Genomic DNA, 20,775 nt, shown 5'->3' with positions numbered 1-20,775 from the left:
TCGACCCCCGAGGTGGAACGGGGACGGAAATCGTGACGGTGACGGCCGGTGCTTCTACAGCGACCTCGCGCACCTTGTGGATCCAAGGTTGAGCCCGTCCTCGAGCGAGTATGAAGAGGCCGAGAAGGTCTTGAACATAGCTCTCTCTCGGGCACTTCTGCGTTGTTGATCAACCAACCAAACATGAGGCGCGTGCTAGAGTTGCTCCCGGACAAGAAGTTGGTCCGTTCCAAATGACATGAACTGTAGCAATTTTGGGAGTCAGCTTTGTGGGTCAATGGGTATAATTGTATGCTGGGATTTTGTGGTTAAGTCCAACTTTTGGGTACATCATTAACTGATAGTTTGGAAGAAGTGGAAGGCCTGTGGGATAGATCTCGTGCTGGCCTTTTTTTCTTTTTTACCTCTTCAAATGTTCGGGTTTTCGATTAAGATAACATCAGCTTTCATCTGCGGGATAATTTTGGCTGTCAACTTTCTCTAATAAGACCATTTTTTGTCCTAATTTTCAAATGACGCATAGAAAGACAGTCAACTTTTACTCAAAGGACGAATTTCGCCACCATGGGAGATTTCATAATACGTGTATGTGAACGCTCACGGTAACACTTTTGCTCTAGAAATCAACTTTTGGCCAGAAATTTAATTTTTTTACTTCTAGAGAGAAACAAGTTTTTTTTTATTTCTTCGAGTGACTTCAAAACTACTTCTGAAAGAAAAATAAAAAATTGTTGCTCATTGCTTTTGACTCAATCAATTACTTTGCGAAGAAATAAGCTTTTTCTCCAGCTACAACCAACAAAGCACACATAACAGCGCTCGATTATCATTAGATGTACACCAGCAAACGTAAAACTCTATTCGGATTTAATAGCCCAGTAGCCTTGTCTTTGGCAAGTACGAAGATGCATTTCCAAGCAGAAAGAAAGACTATTACAAGCAATTTCAGTTGAGGAACAAAGTATAGGTTCTACCCAATAACTACCTTCTCCTTTGGAGATGCAGCTCACTTTCTCCAGCACCACTAAGAAAACCACGTCCTCCACTTCCTCTCCTGAAACAAACTCAAGGGTATTGCAGACTATGCGTCTTCTAATATGATTCTGATTGTGCTGGAAATGTGCTGCGCTTGGTTGTGCTGTGAAGTGCTATAACTTGCGTGTCTGGTAATGTAAATTTTAAAGCTACCATATCTCAAAGTTGGTGAGGCAGTTTCCTAAAAGCTGCTACGAGTGAATAACTCAACAAACACCTTTTCATAATTTTAGCTGCTTTGGGGAAACCGGACCAACTATGCTCTAACCCTTATACAACTTCTGCCGTCAATACACGTCCATAGCAATAACCAAATTAAAGGGAATTCTGTCATGAGTCAGCTTGAAGCATAGATTAGACGCTATATTTAGAAGGTTTTAATGAGGAGAGGCCTTGAATAAATATTACACGTGACATTCGTTTTCTCTCCAAGAGTGAGACTTAAGATCTCACAAACCCGCAACACCCACACTTTGTGTTGTTATATCGTCATTTGGCACGCTACCCAACGTGTTAAAAATAACATGATTCAGGATTCTGGCATTCGTTGGCTCGCCATACTAGGTACTAGTATACCAAATCCCAGGCATTTCCTTACCCCAAAACCATGGTGCATGACAAAACAACTAACTATTTCGTTCATATCACAAAATTTCCTAAACACTCTTTACCCCGTGGACTGCTATCCCAGATGGTTCACCAACTTTAAAGCGAATTAACGGCGGAGCTCTATGTCTTCCGGTTTCTGTGAGTTGTGTGGTGTTGAGAGTCAGAACAGAGGCAATTTATCGATCTCACGTTGAATAACTGAAGCTATTCTTCAAGGAGTGTTTGCAAGATGCCAAAAGGGAGTGGGTGATCACGAAGCTCTAGCTGGGTCAAAATGTGCCTGAAAGGGAATTTAATCCAAGTTTATTTGTTGAAATGGTTTGCTGAGCCATCACAGCTAGTATGAAGCAGGATATGAAGTTTAGGCATTTTGTGTTGCCTGGTGTAGAGAGGCTATTTGTAAGTGAGAGGCAGATGAAAATGTCCATGTATTGGGAATTATGATGATTATACGTTTACATCTGCTATGTACAGAAACAGGTTTTGAATGTATCTACTGCAATCGAGCAATAAAAGCTTTCTTACTTATTATAGTTACAAAGGTTTCATGCTCCAATACTTTTTTTTTTCATAGGGACCTGCATCAAAACCACGAACATTTCGCCCAAGAGAAGTACTCAACTCACATTCAATCTCACTCTGTAGAGTTCGGGCTAGCACCTTCCAATGGTGTAGCACACCATGGCAGCTAATCTAGACTGATAAATCAAAAGACAACAGAAAGGTACTTGTAGAATGCATTGCCAGCGCAGACCCTTTAAAGAAGAAGCTTATCGTGTCCCTTGCGCAGTCTAGGGAAGAAAAATAACGAGAAACACGAAATTGGTTAATGTCACAAGTCAAACAAGCATGTAACATTTATCATAAGTAAATTGCTCTCAGCTTTACCATTGGATCGTCCTATTTATCCATAGAGGAAAATTATCTTAAATTGGCTCATATACGACCAGGAAAGGAACTATAAATGTGCCATCTGCAGAGCCTAATACTCTGCTATAGTCTCCAATACTGAGCAATTGATGGAAATGAAAATTGAAAGACAATGGAACTTTGGGTACTTTGATATGGACAAGAAACATCAGTAGAAACTTCATTGCGTTAATTACTCCCACGCAGGAAACTGAGATTCTATCTGGAATATGTTCCATACACACTGATTAAGGCAAAAGTCACAACATCAAGCCATTGGAAAGGAAAAGGAAGATTGCCTTACCCTGGTGCCCTAACAACTTCAGCTTCACCTCCTACTCCAAATGCATATCTTCCATCAGGCCCACGAACCCGAACAAGCCTAGTTTTCTTATACATTAGGGCTGCAAGTTCAGCCTTTAACCAGAAAAGGCATGATAAGTGATCAAACCCTTTACTAGATAAATTTAATATCAAACGCCACAAAAGGCTGATCGTCCTCAATAAGGGTCATCTTAGGTGACACTTATACGTTTGTGTATGTGGGCTTATGACTCTCTCTGGTTATTGAGGATTCTTTTGCAAAGAGGTGTTTAAGTTACAAAATTCCATGCGAGTTCCTTTCCTAAAGTCGAATCATAAGCCCACTAAATTAATGTGTGCTGTCGCACTTTTCCTTCACGTGTCAGGGAAAGTGAGAATGGCGGCGGCGGCGGCGGCAAGAGTTCATATCATTTTACTAAACGGTCAAAACGCTCTATCCGATCAAGATCTTTATAGGTAGAAATAAGTCCCGCTTGATTCAGCTAGTCTTGCTTGGTTCAAGATTTGAAATGAGCATTGGGCTCTAAAGTCCCTTAGCCAAATGCAAATGATGTTTGGCTATTTTTAACTCATTTGGGGAGATGCAATTGCATATCAAATGCTCTCAAAAGTCTTTTAACTCGAAGTACCTCTAGAGGTTATTTAAAAATAAGGAATAAAATAAAAAAATTCAAAAAATTTATTTAAAAATTATAAAAAAATGTTAACACTAGCGCCGGTGGTGTCACGTAAGATGACTGGCGTACACATTAGCGGTTTCCAACCTAAATTAGTAGGATGGATTGAATTGGCACCAATACAAAAAGGTTTAAAACTAAATTACTCCAATTAAAAAGTTTAGAGATAAATAGCTACCAATACAATAAGTTCATGATTTTTTTTAGTACCTTTTCCTTTTAACTCCCCGTCTATGTCTCTCTTGCACACCTACTATTCCATTTTCTCACAAAACCATCCCACCTCAAACCCACCTCCTAACACCCATGTGATGCCCCGAAAGCCACCATGGACGTGGCGGTGAACCTCCGATCATCGTTGTAGAGAAGGTACTGGGGCGTGTGGAAGAGTCCATTGGGCAATTTGCAGCCGAGATCCGAAACCGACAAAGAAGTGCCGGATCTGGCTCAGCTGCCGAGGACGCAGCGACACGCAGGAACTGCGGGGCCGAGGTGAGGATAAACTTCGCCATGGATCCCCAGTCTGCTGGGTGTCAGGCCTCGGACCTCACGAGAAAGTCAAAATTTGAAATGAATTTGCCGTAGATCTTTACAAAAGCATTAGTGCCCTTGAACAGTTATGGTCGTCGAGGGAGAGCTCTGTTAATCATACACTTAATAAATTAAATAAAAAGCATAATTGCATTAGAAAGCTTAAAACTCACCGCAAAAGTGAAATTAAATCCAAAAATTTACAAAAAGTGCAATCAAATCCTTTAACTTATCAAATTGGTGCAATCAACTCTTTTCATTGATTTTGCCCAACTAGGTTGACGGAGAATGTTAACGTGACTTTTTTTTAATTATTTCTTTATCTTACATGGCGATGACGTGACTAAAATAATGTCGTTTTGGTCAAAGTCTGATTTTTAGTACAAATATTTATTCAAATTAAGTTAAAATAAGCTAAATTGAGAGAGAGAGAGAGAGAGAGAGAGAGAGAGAGAGAGAGAGGGGTGAGAACCTGGCAGCCCACATTATTGCCGTCCTACCATCCTCGAGCTCTCCTCCAAATCTGACTGAGGGCCGCCACTAGGTGAGGGAATGTAGACCCTTATAGTCGGCAAGGGTTGCTAGCCATTGGCCGGAGCCAGGTGACCCCCACTCGCCATCCCCCACCCTAGTCGGCCCTTCCTGGAGATGGTGGGGAGGAGGCAATGATTTCTCCTCTCGCCTTTTTTAAAAAAAAAAATAGCTTTTTAAAGTTAATTTATATTACAAATTAGATTTTGATCAAAACGAGATGGTTTTACTTACTCTTATATTTCATGTTTTGACTACTCACCGCCACGTAGGAGAGAGAGAATACTAAAAAAGCCACGTGATCCTCTTTCGTTAGTCAAAGTTGAGCAAAGTTAAATAAAGGACTCGATAGCATAAATTTGAAAAGTTTTAAGACTTGATTATTTTTCGTAAGTTTTAAAACTGAATTATACTAAAAAAATTTTGTGCACTTATCTCAAAATAAAACAACTCGATTTCTTCTAATTTTTTATTTGGTCTATTCAGTGACAAAAATGAAAATAATTTATTTAGTCATTATCACAACAGCCGCAATAACCTAAATAAAATAACATCCAAATATTAAAGTTACTTCACATGTTATAACAAAAGAGTCAAGCGGTTCAGTTTGGGTTTTCATGATACCTAAACCTGTATGAAAATATGCATTTACTGAATCGATCCGTGGACTGGATCAAATATAAAGCGAATTGAAACACATTTCGGTTCGAGTCTTGGTTTCCTCCTCTCTCTTTTTTTCTCCTCCTTTTTCGAGGAAGCAAGGAACGTCAATTACATACACAAATCTGGGTAAGGCGTGGAAAAACGAAGGTAGACATTTCCGGGGAAACTGAATACCGAGAAAAGAACGAAGCAAACGGAGAGAATGAGAATGATGGTTGGAGCGGCAGCCTTGACGGCAACATAGCATGACCCAGCAGCCACTATAGTACACATTTCCGACGCTCCACACGAGAGACCGACAAACACGCAGACAAGCACAGAGACACAGTACGAGAGAGAGAGAGAGAGAGAGAGAGAGAGATTAATGAGAGAAGAAGAGAATCAGAAAAACGATCGAATATCGGTCGAGCGCAAGAAGCATTATTGTTATGGAAGGCAAAGGGGAAAGGACGAGGGCAACATTGGCTTCCATGGGAAGAGAGAGAGAGAGAGTAAGCGAGGCGGATGCCGGACACTCGTGGGCGGAGGTCGGGGGAGGAACTGTGCGACAGAGGGCCCAGAAAAAAAATCGAACCCCCGGCCCAACCCGCCGTGCTACTCAAATTCATTTACTTATTACTCGAATGGAATGTTTTTGCAACTTTCGATTCGAGTTATTTTGACACCCCCAGAGATAAACAAAAGAAAATGCCTAGTTCCTTTTACCATTATCATTTGCCAAAGAAGGGGAGTGTCATCTGGTGCAAAAAAGGATAAACAAATCTATCATAATTTACCTGAAACTACAGTAACGTCGGCTATATGAAATGATTTATTTTTTATGGACAGCTTTTTAGATATAGGTTTTTTTTTCCTAATCTATAAGCATTTTAGATATTTTTTTTTTGTCGAAAATTTTAGATATAGTTCAAGAGGAGAAAATATCAGCACTTGGTAATTAATCAATGATATATTGAATTATCTCAATTTAGTATAGGTGATGTTCCCCACACTCGATAACTATCCCCAACAATTGTACATCATAAATCAATGTGTATAACAATAGATAACAACTCGATATGTTTGGGACAAGGAAAATGTATCAAAAAATTCCTAAACATCTTTCATTTGTATCAATTATTTCTTAAACCTTTCAATTGAACTAATTTAATCCCAAATCTTTTTGTATTGGTATCAATTCAGTTTGACCAATTTTAATCGGAAATTGCAGACATGAATACCGGCTATTTTACGTGGTGCGACCGGCGCCGATGTGAATATTTTAGATTATTAATTTATTTTTTGTCTTTTCACTTTGGCCAACGACCCTCACCGGCCACCGGGCAACGACTAGCCAGCCCTCGATGGCCGTTAGCAAGGGCCACGACCCTTGTCAAATTTTGGTGAGGGCCGCCGACCTTGCGGCCGGCGAGACCCGCCCTCCACCGGCCTCGAGAAAGGCGGCCCTCACCCGGTGGCCAATGAGGGTCTTCGACGACCCTCATTGGTCAAAGTTAAAAAAAAAAAAGATTGCAAAAAAGAAAAAAATTCATTAAAAGCAATATTTTTTTAAAAAAATATTAAAAAATATTTCTGTCGGTGTCGACCTCACACGCAGAATGGCAACGTCCACGTCGCCGATTTCCAGCCTAAATTGGTCTAGTAGATTGAATTGAAATAAATGCAAAAGATTTATGATTAAATCGGTTCTATTGAAAAGGTTAGTACCGAATTGATACAAATGTAATAGGTTTATAATTTTTTTTTTCTTTTTAAAATTGCAACGTCCGTCACAAAGCCCAAAAGAATTTGAGACGGGTTTGAGAATTGTCAGTGTATGTTACTCAAAACCAAATGGGACATTTGCTAAAATATTTTTACTCTTTTGAAGAAAATAAGAACATTCGGGTAATTTCATTTGTTCGAAAAAAGTAGAAATTTTGAAACCGAGATGGCTTGAAATCTAACCTGAGCGAGGGCCGCGACTCTCGTCCGCCGCATCAAAGAAAGAAAAAATAATAATTTAACAATTATTTTGGATGAAAAATCCCTTAATCGATTGGAATATTTAGCCGGTTGAACTCGAGCCTTATTTAAAAGCCATGCCACTTCAACTCATTATTCAAAACCGATACGACGAACTCTTAATTGGAGGAAGCTAGAATTTTCCCTTGAAATAATAAAACCCTAAGAAAAACTACACAATTTCAAAATCTTAATTTTTTGTTTCTTTTTTTTTCACTACGGAATCCTGAATACCCACGCGGACATACTTCTCGCCGCCCTCTTTTTCCCTCCATACTCCGTTTCACTCAGAACCAGAAGGAGAATAAGCTGAGTCGTTGCTCTCTTTCTCTACTCGTCGTCTTCTTCTTCCTCCTCCTCCTTCTTCTCCCGCTTAAAGCCCTAAAAAGCCTCTCGTCCGCTGCAATCTCTGTGTAAGAACTCTCGCTTCCTATCGATTTTTCCTTTTGTTGCGATCGTATGTAATCCTGTTTTTTCTCCCTCGAGTGTACTGTCTCTGTGCATGGTTTTGTTGCGATGTTCATCGTGTTTCGAGTTTTTCACGGTCTGATAATGCTGCTCCTGGCGAGGATTTGTCCCTGTTAACCTCGAGAAGTCGTATATCGCGAGGAATTTCTGAGGGATATTGCTACATTGGCGTCGGAAACAATGTCTCCGCGAATCCACTCACGAAGTTGTTTTCTGCGAATGCATTGCTGCTTTTTTGTTTGTGGATGGAATTTTCCACGAGATTAGCAGGCATGTGCGGATTTCTTCGGGTCTGTGCTGTGTATGTGTGCTTTATGCGCAGTAATCGCTGGTTCTGTGGGTTCGCTTGGGTTTCGACAAGTCTTCATCGATGATGAAGCTGTTTTATTAAATTTTTTCTTCGTTTTGATGGTCATGCTCGTGGATGATCAACGTATGCTGCTGGTTTATGAACTTTTTTTGTTCTAAGCTTCATTAAACATGCTCCATTCTTTTTCTTCTTCTTCTCGTCCCGGTTTTATGTTCCACTGTTTTCTCCTACTATTTGTCCTTCCCTTGGTCTCTTCCCTCCATTATGGGGTTCCCTGATGGATAGTTGATATTATGGAATGATTATGGATGCTAGCTGTTTAACAAATTTCTCTGGTACTTTACTTTTTTTCTTTTTCGTTTTCAATCATTTTCCTTGAAATTTTTCCCGATGGCACTTATTCTGTTGTTTCTACAGATCCAAGCTAGGGGAACTTTCACTTCTGACAGTTGACTTCATTCAGTTGCTTGCTTTTTAATAAAATAAAGATGCATATACTTTTTAAACCTTCTCTTAAACTTGTTCAGCGTAATTCTGGTCTTTTTATGCTGTAGAATAAGTTGTTAGTTCATAATCTATGTTTCTAGTTCCTACTAGAGTACCTCTTCTTAAAGGCGGAAGATATGGTCGACTGATCCATCTCTTCTTCCCCCTTGTTACCTGATATTCGTCCTGTTATATTTTCGCATAGCACGGCCTTTTAGTTTTGATGCTAAAGCTGTGTGTGTAGAAAACCGGCAAAGGCGTTGAATTTATGATGCCCTGTCCCTTTTGCCCTGATCTGTTTATTCAAAAGATATGGGCTCACTTAAGATCTAAAATCATATAAGTAGAGTAGCCGTTTCGACCATATCCACTCACCATATTATTACCGAGCTTAGGGAGCATTATTAGCTCATTATGGTTGCTCTGATGAAATATTTTCCTTGACACACTTTCAAATGAAGTACACTGAGGCCGTGATTTACACGCTGTTGGCTTATAATTATCTTGTGCTTTAGCATGGTTTGCTGCTCTGCACCTATTTTATCTACAATAGAAGATGAACATCATTAGGTCCTAGTTTGACTTTTATTCCGTTTGGGAATCTTATTAGAACCTTTAATTGCTGCTGGGTTCTTGGTAGAGTTTAATTTTTTGCTAGCTAGGCAGCTACTGAAAACAGCCCACTGCAATTTGACATTGTGGAAGATGAAGAAAACTTTTAAAGAGAAAGCTAAATTCACTTATTGATATCATCATTATCTCTTTTTAAAGTTTCTGCTATAAGGTAGAGAGTATTTCAATTTTTTTTTTCACCTTAGCTTTCAATTGATTATTTAGAATGCTTGATGACTGGGCAGTGAACTATTCCACCTTTCACACAATTTTTGAGGGAAAAACTTGCACGAGAGAATTGTGGGTGTGTTCTAAAAGAAGATGGACAAAGTTACTGGCAACATGAAGGAAAATCCAAATCTGCTGCATCCTGTTCCAGCCCCAAATCTTCCTCCAGACAAGAAGCCTGAATGCGTGGATTTTCCTAAATACTCCATAATTGGAAGACGTGGGATAGGGAGTGCTGGAAGGCAAATAAATCTGCTCACCAACCACTTTAAAGTTTCTGTCAATGTTCCAGATGCAGTTTTTTACCAGTACAGTGTATGTCTAGCTTGTTATATGTGCAAGTATTTTGTCCAAGTAGTTACTTAAGTGAGTACATCTGGTTTCCTTTTAATTCATATACTGAATACATCGAGGTGTCTCTTTTGCAGGTTTCTATTACTTCAGAAGATAAGAGAGCCGTCGAGGGAAAGGGAATTGGGAGAAAGCTTATTGACAAGCTATGCCAAACCTACTCTTCTGAACTTGCTGGTAAGAAATTTGCTTATGATGGAGAAAAAACTTTGTATACAGTGGGTCCCCTGCCACAGAACAAACTTGAATTCACAGTGGTTCTCGAGGATTCTTTTGCAAAGAGGTCAGTACATTATAAAATGCCTTGCAGGTTCTTTTCTGAAGTTGAATTATAAGCTACTAATTTAATGTGTGGTGTTGCAACTTTCCTTCATGTGTCAGGGAAAGTGAGAGCCTTGGTGATCATGAGAGTCCGAATGGTTCTAGTAAACGGTCAAAACGCTCTTTCCAGTCAAAGACTTTTCAGGTGGAAATAAGCCATGCTGCAAAAGTACCCTTGAAGTCGATCTTTCTTGGTTTAAAAGGATTGGATAAGGATAATAATGCTCAGGATGCTCTGAGAGTGCTTGATATAGTATTAAGACAGACAGCGGCGAAATGGTAATATTCTTGTCAATCTTTTACTCACTTTTATTAAATGATGGTTACTGTTATCTCTTGTTAAGGGTTTGTTGGATATGCAGTGGATGTCTTCTGGTAAGACAGTCATTCTTCCATGATGATTCAAGGAACTTCACGGATGTTGGAGGAGGTGTAGCTGGTGTTAAAGGTTTTCATGCCAGCTTTCGTTCAACTCAGGGTGGCTTGTCCTTGAATATGGGTAGAATTCTTTTCATACCCCTCACTGTATTTCTTTCGACATGACATGTCCCGTAATACTTATCTTTCTGGTCAATGAAGATGTGTCTACGACAATGATCCTAACACCGGGACCCGTGAGGGATTTTCTTTTGGCCAACCAGAATGTGAAGGAACCTCGTTATATTGACTGGGCTAAGGTAAAGGTACTGTTGCATTTCATACTATGGATTATAAATTGCTCCAAATCTCTGTAATGTCATCCTTTGCGCAGGCCAAGAAGATGCTGAAGAATCTGAGGGTTAAGACCAGACACAGCAATATGGAGTACAAAATAATTGGTCTTAGTGAGAAGCCATGCAATCAGCAATTGTATGTTATATTTATGTAACTTTTATCCATTCTTTCTTGGGAAACAGGAGCATTAACATTTTCCTGTTGTCCCCAAGTTTCCCTATGAAATTGAGAAATAGGAAAGGCTCAGATGACGACGAGCAGACTGTGGATATCACTGTATCTGAATATTTTATGAAGCACCGTGGCATAGAGCTTACATACTCTGCATACTTGCCATGCCTTAATGTTGGCAAACCGAAACGACCAAATTACCTACCTCTGGAGGTGGGCAACTTTTTTCCCGTGGTTCAACTTAAGGTTATTAACCTAATCATTGAGATCTAACTCTATAAACATTGTCCCGTTTACTTTTATGTTGCAGCTTTGTTCACTTGTTTCACTTCAACGCTATACAAAAGCATTATCATCAATGCAGAGAGCGTCTTTAGTTGAGAAGTCAAGGCAAAAGCCTCTAGAGAGGATAAGAACTCTAGTTGATGTACGCATTGCACATCTCTTGGCCTCACCAATCTCTGTTATTTTTGTTCTTCTTTGATTTTAAGGATGCAATCTCCTCTCTTGAAATTATAGGCTTTGAGAAACTACTGTTATGATGAGGATCCTGTGCTTGCCGAGTGTGGTATTTCCGTAGAAAAGCAATTGATCCAAATCAAAGGCCGTGTTCTTGAATCCCCAAAGGTAAATTCTAAAGCTCTACATGCCTTAGAGTGTATAGAGCTAAAGGTTTGTTTAAAGGGTTTTTGCTTTGTGTCAGTTAATGTGTATTTTGTACCTGACAGCTAAAAGTGGGGAACGGTAATGATTGCATCCCTCGTAATGGACGGTGGAACTACAATCAAAGGGTATTGTCTTGGACTCGAGAATGGATTATCATTCGCTTTTCCATTTTGAAATCTGCTATATTGTACTTTTAATCTTGTTATTTTCTATTTCCATATTGATTAATCATTTCTTCATTTTTTTCCACATTTTCCTTTAAACCTGATCTGTAGACCCTTTTGCAACCTTCCAAGATCGAACGTTGGGTTGTTGTCAACTTCTCTGCTCGTTGTGATACTAGTCGCCTTTCACGTGAATTCATTGACTGCGGTCGGAATAAGGGTGTGGTACGTTAAACAAAAGTAAATGGTCATGCACACTTCATTCTCTTCCTTTTTTGACCTCTCTATCTCCCCCTCCCCCCCGTTCCCTCTCTCTCTCTCTCTGTGTCACAGCAAATCGAATGTCCACTGGCTCTTATTGAGGAAGATTCACAAGTGCGAAGGGAGAGTCCTGTTAGAAGGGTAGAAAGGATGTTTGGACAGATTAGAGAGAAGTTATCACGTCCACCTAATCTCATTCTTTGTGTTTTGGCGGAGCGGAAGAACTCTGATATCTATGGTAGGAGTATTATTATGTTTTGATTGGGTTAGTTAGTTTTGGTGAATAACCTACTTTATGTCCATTTTGCTTCAAAAGGGCCTTGGAAGAAGATTTGTCTCAGTGACTTTGGTGTCGTCACACAATGCATTTGCCCATTCAAGATAAATGATCAATACCTTACAAATGTGCTTCTTAAAGTCAATTCGAAGGTAAATGTGCAAGGGTACGATTAATTTTTTTGGCTCTTTCCTGTGCTGACATTTACTTTTGGCAGCTCGGGGGAATAAATTCTTTGTTGGCAATTGAGCACTCTTCAAGTGTCCCCATAATAAAGGATACTCCTACAATGATTCTGGGTATGGATGTCTCTCATGGTTCTCCAGTTCGATCAGATATGCCATCCATTGCTGCGGTAAATGGTCCAAGTAGAATTATTAAACATTATAACGACCATTGTGGGTGTTGTTCCTATGACAATTTTATTGCATCTTGATTAGGTTGTTGGCTCTCGATCTTGGCCATTGATTTCAAGATATAGAGCATCTGTAAGAACACAGTCGCCGAAGGTGGAGATGATTGATACTTTATTCAAACCTTTGGCTGATGGGGTTGATGACGGTATCATGCGGTACGTACATCAGGATCTTATGCCATTCAAGTTTTATTGTTAAACAGCATTAGCTATCATAGAGGCATTCAAGCATGTACTAATGTCCCATTGAATTTCTCTGAAACCTGTACTCTATTTCATAACAACAAAACTTCTCAATGGATTGTGACATGTGACTATGTTTCTATTTCCTTGGGTAGTTTTGTCATTGGTGTGCACACTATCGATGCAAGCTATGATCATCTGCGACATAAGAATAGTGAATTTATCATGGATGAGCACTGATTTCAGAACATATGTTTTCAGTATTAGAGGTTTCCAGCCTTTCTCTATGGTCTTAGTTTTATTATTTTCATCTGCACGTATTGACTCTGGCAGCTATTAGACATTGTCTGTGACACAATTGTTCTTAGCATATTTATGCAAGGGAGATTTTCCTTTTCCTTTTGCAGAGAACTGCTCTTAGACTTCTACCAGTCAAGCAGTGGACGCAAGCCGACTCAGATAATTGTTTTTCGGTACTGTTGCGTTTGATTTTTTTGACTGCAATTGTAATTTCTAGTTGTGTATCTCAGCCATATGGATCACTTTCTGGCAGCCCAGCTTGTCACCTAATAAGTTCCGAAATGTGATATATTGAACCTTATAGAGTCGAAATGTTATTATGTGCTGCTGCCTGCTGGTTGCTTTTGAATATTTCTCTGATTGTTCTGTGATCTCCTCGAGAAATTGAGGGTAGCTCAGTTTTTTTTTTTCTTTTTCATTTTTCAATTTTCCCTCTTTCTTTCTGATAATGTGATAACTTCTACCAGTCAAGCAGTGGACGCAAGCCGACTCAGATAATTGTTTTTCGGTACTGTTGCGTTTGATTTTTTTGACTGCAATTGTAATTTCTAGTTGTGTATCTCAGCCATATGGATCACTTTCTGGCAGCCCAGCTTGTCACCAAATAAGTTCCGAAATGTGATATATTGAACCTTATAGAGTCGAAATGTTATTATGTGCTGCTGCCTGCTGGTTGCTTTTGAATATTTCTCTGATTGTTCTGTGATCTCCTCGAGAAATTGAGGGTAGCTCAGTTTTTTTTTTTCTTTTTCATTTTTCAATTTTCCCTCTTTCTTTCTGATAATGTGATAACTGCTGCATATCAAACCTAATTACAACAATAAATACCTCACTGAATGGTTGTTTTGCCGATTCTCCTGCATGGTGGTATGCTCACAGTATACTGGACTCCATATATCAAGCCATGAACTGCTGTTTGGGATCTTACAGTTATACTTTAAGTGGCTCTCCTTCTTAATAAACTTGGCGATATGATTATAGTTCTATCAGCCTTGCATTCAAGGTTGTTTCTTAATGTTCATTACTGATAGTGTTCTTCATTTTGCCACAGTCATCATCTTTCCAGTGCAATTGTGATATAGTCTTTCTTCTTGATGGACTACTAGCTATTTAACATTAGAATATGACGTTCCAATTTTCTTTTCCACTGCTTAGTAAAAATATGTAGTACTTGCTTCGATTTCCTATCATATTAGAATACCTTAATCCAATGAATTTGACGCGTTGATGTTCAACATCAAACAATAAGTCAGAATTGCATAGCTGTCCAAGAAGAGCATCTGATCAGACCCAACTTGACGTTCAGTTGTTGTTAATTAGTTACTGTATCATTAACCCTTGCAAAGCGTAACTAATTTTTTTTATGGGTTGTTACCTGCTTTTCTTTGCCTTGATCTGTTCTCTTTTCCTAGGGATGGAGTGAGCGAGTCGCAGTTCAATCAAGTTTTAAACATTGAACTGGAGCAAATTGTCAAGGTATGGCTCTAGTCGTCATCTTTTGTTTCCCTTTCCATTAACTTTGAAGAAGTTTTGCACGTGGATTGTGCACTATTCTCAGTCTTTGGCCCATTAGCTATATGTCTCATAAGAAATCTCTAATGACTTCATGAGTGTTGAGCATCTTTAAATTGCTGTTCAGATTGCGTTCAGGCAGATATAGTTGAAGTCTTAAATGTAGTCAAATTTCCGATTAGATAATGCCCTCGGAAATAACGTCTTTTAAGTTGGCGACATGGGTGAACACAGCTTGGAATGTCAGAGCTTGCTATTTGTGTCTCTGATTGCTTGTGAGCATATGCAATGCGTTTTATGGTCCTTATGTGTAGTACAGGCGTATCAAAATTTGGGGGAGACCAATATTCCAAAATTCACTGTTATCGTGGCGCAGAAGAATCACCACACAAAACTTTTTCAAACCAATTCTCCCGAAAATGTTCCACCTGGTATGTTTATTGTAATTGATGGTTCTCTTCAGCAAAGTATTTTTCTTCTCATCCTCTCTCTCTGCAGGGACAGTGGTGGATTCAATGATTGTACATCCAAGAAACTACGACTTCTACATGTGTGCTCAAGCCGGGATGATTGTGAGTGCTTTGTGTTTTTACGAGTGAATCTGAAGTTATGCGGCTCAATTGGTCTGTTAAAAAAATGGTTTCATTTCAAATAAATGTTTGTACAAAATCTTTTGAGAACTTGGTTCTGCCATTAGCTTAGCAAGGGTCGAGGCTGGTATAATCCAAATAACAGCAGGTTCTTTTGAGTATGGTCTACTCATCAGCAACTTCAAACCCAACATTATTTCTCTTCTTGGTTTAAGAACATATTATTTGGTTTTCATGAACTATAGGGAACTTCTAGACCAGCTCACTATCATGTTTTGATTGATGAGATTGGTTTCTCTGCTGACGGATTGCAAAATCTTATTCACTCGCTATCCTATGTGTAAGTATTTTTCTGATTCTCTTATTTGGCAGTCGGTTCGATTGTCTTTGTTGACTTTTGTTGTTCCTTTTATTAAATCAGGTATCAGAGGAGCACCACTGCTATCTCGATTGGTAATCTTGCATTCCCCAGCCTTCTATAGTTGTTGCATCCCTGCTTATGACTGTCTTGATAGTTAATTGACACCTTTTCCTTCTGCAGTTGCTCCGATATATTATGCACACCTTGCTGCAAAGCAGATGTCCCAATTTATGAAATTCGAGGATCTATTAGAGACCTCGTCTGGACAAGAAAGCATCACATCTGCTCCTCCCGTACCTGAGCTCCCCAGGTTGCACGAGAATGTCTGCAGCTCCATGTTCTTCTGTTAGTGTGCTGGTCACTGCTTCTGTTAATGGCATAAATTCGATTGATGTTCATAATTCGTAGAGTTAGGTACTAAGTTTATAGACAGGCAAACTCTAGGTTAGCTGTTTTATAGGTTAATCATATGGAAGAGCTAAGCATAAGGAACACCTGAAGCGATCAGTTTTTGTGTATAGGAAAATTTTGAGTACTTCGTGCCAAAGTCAATACCTCTACATTGTATAGCTCGAGCTTCTAACGATGTGACCGTCAGGCTGTCTTACTACTTAATCACCAGTTTGGTGTAATCTGGTCTTTGATCTGTCATTTCTCGGCCAATCTTCACGTGGATTTAAATCTTGAATGCAGTTCACCTGGTCTCTGAGTTTTTTTCCCTTGTTATTTGTTTTGCTCCAATTTACTCCTCGAGAAGATCTTCGCCAACAACTTAAATCGGATTACCGTTAGCTTTTTTAATCATGGGGCCTTCTCATTGTCGCCAAAGAGGGTATAAGCAGTAGGATAAATTTCTGGCAAGATATAATCATTTCGAGAATGCTAGAAATAGATGCGGAGGAAGAATAGCAATGTTGTTGAATTGATGATAATTTCCATACCCAAATGGTCATCGTATTTGACCGTTCTCTCAAATTAAAACAATTTCTGGATATATATTGATCCATGATCATTATTTCGTGTCTTAAATTTGTCACACCCCAACTCAAAAGTATGGGAGGAATGTCACGGTTATTCACTTGTCCAAAAGACACAATTTCATGTACATAACCAACATTCATCTGTTATTGTCATTTATATGCATTTTATATACTTGATGAAGCAACAAGCTGGTTTGTTTTTATTTAATTTTTTTCATTGACGATACAAATCGATCACCACTTTACAAACTCTAGCTAAATCAGTTTCAAGGATAGGCCGAGGCTCATTCTTTACCTTCTCTCAGTTAGGACATGATTGCAATGATCCTCTTATTTCCTTGTTGATTCCATGATCGTCTAAACCCAAAACAAAACATACACCTTTAGTAGATAAATGCATTAAAACTAGCTTACAATTTCCCGACATCCCATAAAATTTAAATCCAAAAAGATTATAACCTGAAGTCTTATACCAACAAATATAAATTCAAACCTATATAGAACTTTCTTAACGCAAAGACCTGTATAGAACTTTCTTAACTCATACCAAGCAATCTTGATTCATTTGCAAGTTTTACGGCTACTGCCGAATAGGATGAGAGCGGAATGAACGAAAAATTTTCTAGAGTTGAATTTTGATATAAATTGAGATAGTTGTATATATGTTCGCGCACGATTCCCATTGAGTCTCTATGAGAGGCCTACTTGCTTGAAGCGGCAACCAAACCTCCCCCTCTCCCCCCTTAGGGTGATATATATATATTTTTTTAATTTTGTCGATATAGTTGTTTTAATACGTACTCAGTAAATGTAATTCTTTTGAGTTCGATTGGCATTTGGATGTCGACAAGACAAATTCACCAAGAGTTCAATTTGTTCTACTTCAAAGTTAATATAAGAACTGAATTAGAAAAAAATTAAACCTTAGATCAAATTAAACATTCGTCAAGGGCATGGAGACCATTTTTTGGTTTTTTCCATTCCAATTTTTAGCCCAAAAAGTTGCGTCATACGACTCCTATTTTGGCCCGATAGAGAAAGACAATAGAGTTTCAAACACAGGGAGGGTACTCTGGTCCTTTCACACACCCTTTCACACACCGTCCTCGTGTCCAGAAGAAGAATAAAAAAGGAAGAGGGCTAATGAATCTCAGCCAATTCATCGCCAGAAACAGAGATCAGTTCATATATAGGAATCTGAGGAGGAGGAGGAAGAAGAAGCCAAGCCGTCTCCATCTCCGTTATGGGGTGGTTGACATATGCGCGCACAAATTCCTAACCCCACCCCCCAATCTCTCTCTCCAACACGCCTCCGTCTCCAGTCCACCCAATACCCTCCCACCGCAGACCCACCTCCTTCTCACCCATGCGACGGCCCGGAGCCACCGCGGGCGCGGCGGATCTCGCGACGGCGAACCTCCGATCGTCGTTGGAGGTCAGGTACCGAGGCGTGCGGAAGCGCCCGTGGGGCAAGTTCGCCGCGGAGATCCGGGACCCGGTGAAGAAGTGCCGGATCTGGCTGGGCACCTTCGCCACGGCCGAGGACGCGGCGCGGGCCTACGACGCGGCGGCCCGCAGGATCTACGGCGCCAAGGCGAGGACGAACTTCGCCGCGGATCCCCAGTCCGTCGGGTCCCAGGCCACGGGCCTCGACCAGGCTCACAATCGGCTCGACCGCGAGGTCACCAGCGACGGATTCGACGTCAATCGGCCCGCGAGCAGCAGCTTGAGCAGCACCGTGGAGTCGTCCTGCGGACCTAGGGTTTCGAATCGGGTCCCCGTGGCTGTCGACCGGAGACCGGTCCGGCCGATCCCGGGCGATGATTGCCACAGCGACTGCGGCTCTTCCTCGTCCGTGGTCGATGAGGCGGAGGATTGTAGCACGACGGCGCCGTTTAGTCGTCGGGTCTTGCCGTTCGACCTCAATCTTCCACCGCAGATGGACTGCGATCTCAACGGTGATGATTTGACGGCCACTGCACTGTGCCTGTGATAGGTTTATTGGCTTTTGGGAGTTTGTGTTTATCTTCATCTTCTTGGCCTTAACTGGTTATCTTCTTCCACTCGCATGCTATTGAAAAGGAATTGGAAAAATTTGGCAACTTGGATTTTTGCCGAGTGAGATTACTCATTGCGGGCTGCTGCTACATGATCTGACAAATGAGCTGCAACAATTGTATGTATGAATTTGAAGATTGAAGTTGGATCATGTGAATATCAATGTGGTTTTTCCTCTTTGATTTATGTTGTCCTGTGTGCAGAGGAATTCGTCTTTATTCCTGGATGAGAACAGCAATGGTTCTACTTTTTAATTTATTCAACACGATTTTTAAATTTTTAGTACACTTTTAATTTTGTCGATCCTTAAATATCTTTATATAGTTCAAGACCTAAATTGAATATGTACGAAAAATTTAAATTAAAGTTCATGCATCACGTCGAAGAAATTAAAAATTTAAAGACACGTTGCGTAATGGACTAGAATTTAAGAACCGTTTATATAATTATCGAGTCTTGCAACGAGGGCAATAGATGGGAGTGAAGATGGGTGGGTGGATGGGTCTCACTGCGACATGGTTGTGGTGGCTCGATGAGCCACGGCCGGTGAAACGCATTACGAGCTGCCTGTCTCACGAGATCGGCAGAAAATCAAGATGAAAATGAAATTAAAAAAACAAAAAAAAAAAAAAAAAAACGATGTGGGATGACAAATGAGACTAATTTATGGAATTCACCTTCTCGAGAAACTTAAACGGCTAACGAAACACGGCTTGGAAAAAAAAAAAGTAAGCGGATTGGGGTATTATTTGTTAATGAAATATAGGTCGGAATGACAACACTATTTGTCAAAACTTAGTTTAAATAGGGCGTATTCAATTTAACACTCTAAATAAATTCGAAAAAGGAGAATATATGTATATATACCTTTATTCATTGTCATATCAAATTTAATTTGTAAGACAATGAGCATTATTTTAGTTAATGTAATATTAGTTATTTTGGGGTTTTTTGGGATTGGACAATGCGGATGATATTGCTTTTGGGAGTCTTTTGTTTTTAAGAATAGTTCGCACGGCATTAAATTTTTTTTTTTTGGTCGAAACACAGCATTAATCTAACATCAGCTAGTTAGGATGAAATAAACAAACACGAGGGAAAAGAAACAAGTTTGGATTTCAAATGATAAGTGAATGGTGGTAATTGGATTAAACTAGCTAGGAAAGTAAGAGTAAGGTAATGATGTGAAGTGCTATAGTATAAATTCTGAATATCAAATGGATAAATCTGTGAAGTTTTTATACTGAGTAAATTTTTTTGGGTCAGATTATAAAGAGTAGTTGATCATCGATTTTTTATAATAATTAATAGATATGCCGCTTCAGCTAAATTCAAATATGTTATTTTTCAATTTTACTTCGCCTCAAGATTATTTTTTCCTCATCCCACCCTATAGGTTAAGAATAGCACAGGAGCCCGAATGTTAATTAAACTTGTGTTTTTAGCCGCATTTATTCTTTGCTAGTCCAGTGTGGCAACTCTTTTCCTTTTTTTTTTTTATGTGGATTTATACTATCGAAAATTTGAAATTAATATATTTGTGCCACATTTATCCCGATCTAATTTTCACATTAAAAAAAAACCTCTAATCTGATTTTTGCATCACAAAAAGCCCAAATCGATATGACCGTGCCACATTTATTCCAAAAAAATTTGTACCACAAAAAGCCCCACACCTATACATACATGCCATATTAACCTAAACTAATTTTTGCCACATTGATTTGGGATTTTCCGTTGTGGAAAATTCATTTTTAGGTAGATGTGGCATGAATGTACTAATTTGAGATATTTTGCAACATAATAATTATTTTGGAGTAAATGTAATAAAGATGGTGGCAGTTTAGATTTTTTTTGTGAAGTTTGAAGTAAACGTGACACTAATGTATCGATTTGGGATTTTTTTTGTGTTACTAACCCTTTTGTTCTGGTTGTAGGTTGCATATTAATTATAGAAATGAAGCATTAATTTCAATCCACAATTGAAAATACATGAATATTCGCATGCCAATAGGGCTATAATATAATTAACCCTTAAAAGCTTAATACGGATTAAAATCAGTT

At 39.3% G+C, this 20,775-nt stretch overlaps 2 protein-coding genes across 5 annotated transcripts; both read left to right on the top strand.

The window, feature by feature from the left end:
- The first annotated feature begins 7,529 nt into the window (after positions 1–7,529).
- Positions 7,530–16,395, top strand: LOC115750859 (protein argonaute 16-like). 4 transcript variants are annotated; one of them, XM_048281628.1, is made up of 23 exons: positions 7,530–7,694; positions 9,405–9,702; positions 9,816–10,021; positions 10,120–10,338; positions 10,422–10,558; positions 10,639–10,736; positions 10,811–10,908; positions 10,986–11,157; positions 11,255–11,371; positions 11,464–11,571; positions 11,673–11,735; positions 11,886–11,999; positions 12,108–12,273; positions 12,352–12,464; positions 12,530–12,667; positions 12,753–12,883; positions 13,318–13,383; positions 14,623–14,686; positions 15,042–15,153; positions 15,221–15,294; positions 15,558–15,652; positions 15,734–15,765; positions 15,854–16,395. In XM_048281628.1, exons 2-23 carry the CDS (start codon positions 9,481–9,483, stop codon positions 16,021–16,023), a joined length of 2,715 nt encoding a protein of 904 aa, XP_048137585.1. In that variant the 5' UTR covers positions 7,530–7,694; positions 9,405–9,480; the 3' UTR covers positions 16,024–16,395. The 4 variants fall into 4 exon arrangements, 3 of the variants coding, with proteins under 3 accessions (XP_048137585.1, XP_048137587.1, XP_048137586.1); XM_048281629.1 differs by having other exon boundaries at positions 7,546–7,740; XM_048281630.1 differs by lacking the exon at positions 11,886–11,999.
- A 1,408-nt stretch (positions 16,396–17,803) lies between these two features.
- Positions 17,804–18,877, top strand: LOC115750872 (ethylene-responsive transcription factor 3-like). The gene has a single exon (XM_030688489.2). The coding sequence runs from the start codon at positions 18,020–18,022 to the stop codon at positions 18,644–18,646; it is 627 nt and encodes a 208-aa protein (XP_030544349.1). The 5' UTR covers positions 17,804–18,019; the 3' UTR covers positions 18,647–18,877.
- Positions 18,878–20,775: the final 1,898 nt, after the last annotated feature.

The sequence above is a fragment of the Rhodamnia argentea genome, chromosome 7 (genome assembly GCF_020921035.1).
Source record: "Rhodamnia argentea isolate NSW1041297 chromosome 7, ASM2092103v1, whole genome shotgun sequence".
Classification (NCBI taxonomy): domain Eukaryota; kingdom Viridiplantae; phylum Streptophyta; class Magnoliopsida; order Myrtales; family Myrtaceae; genus Rhodamnia; species Rhodamnia argentea.
Note: the sequence above shows the minus strand (reverse complement) of the source record. Positions and strands in the feature narration are given on the sequence as shown.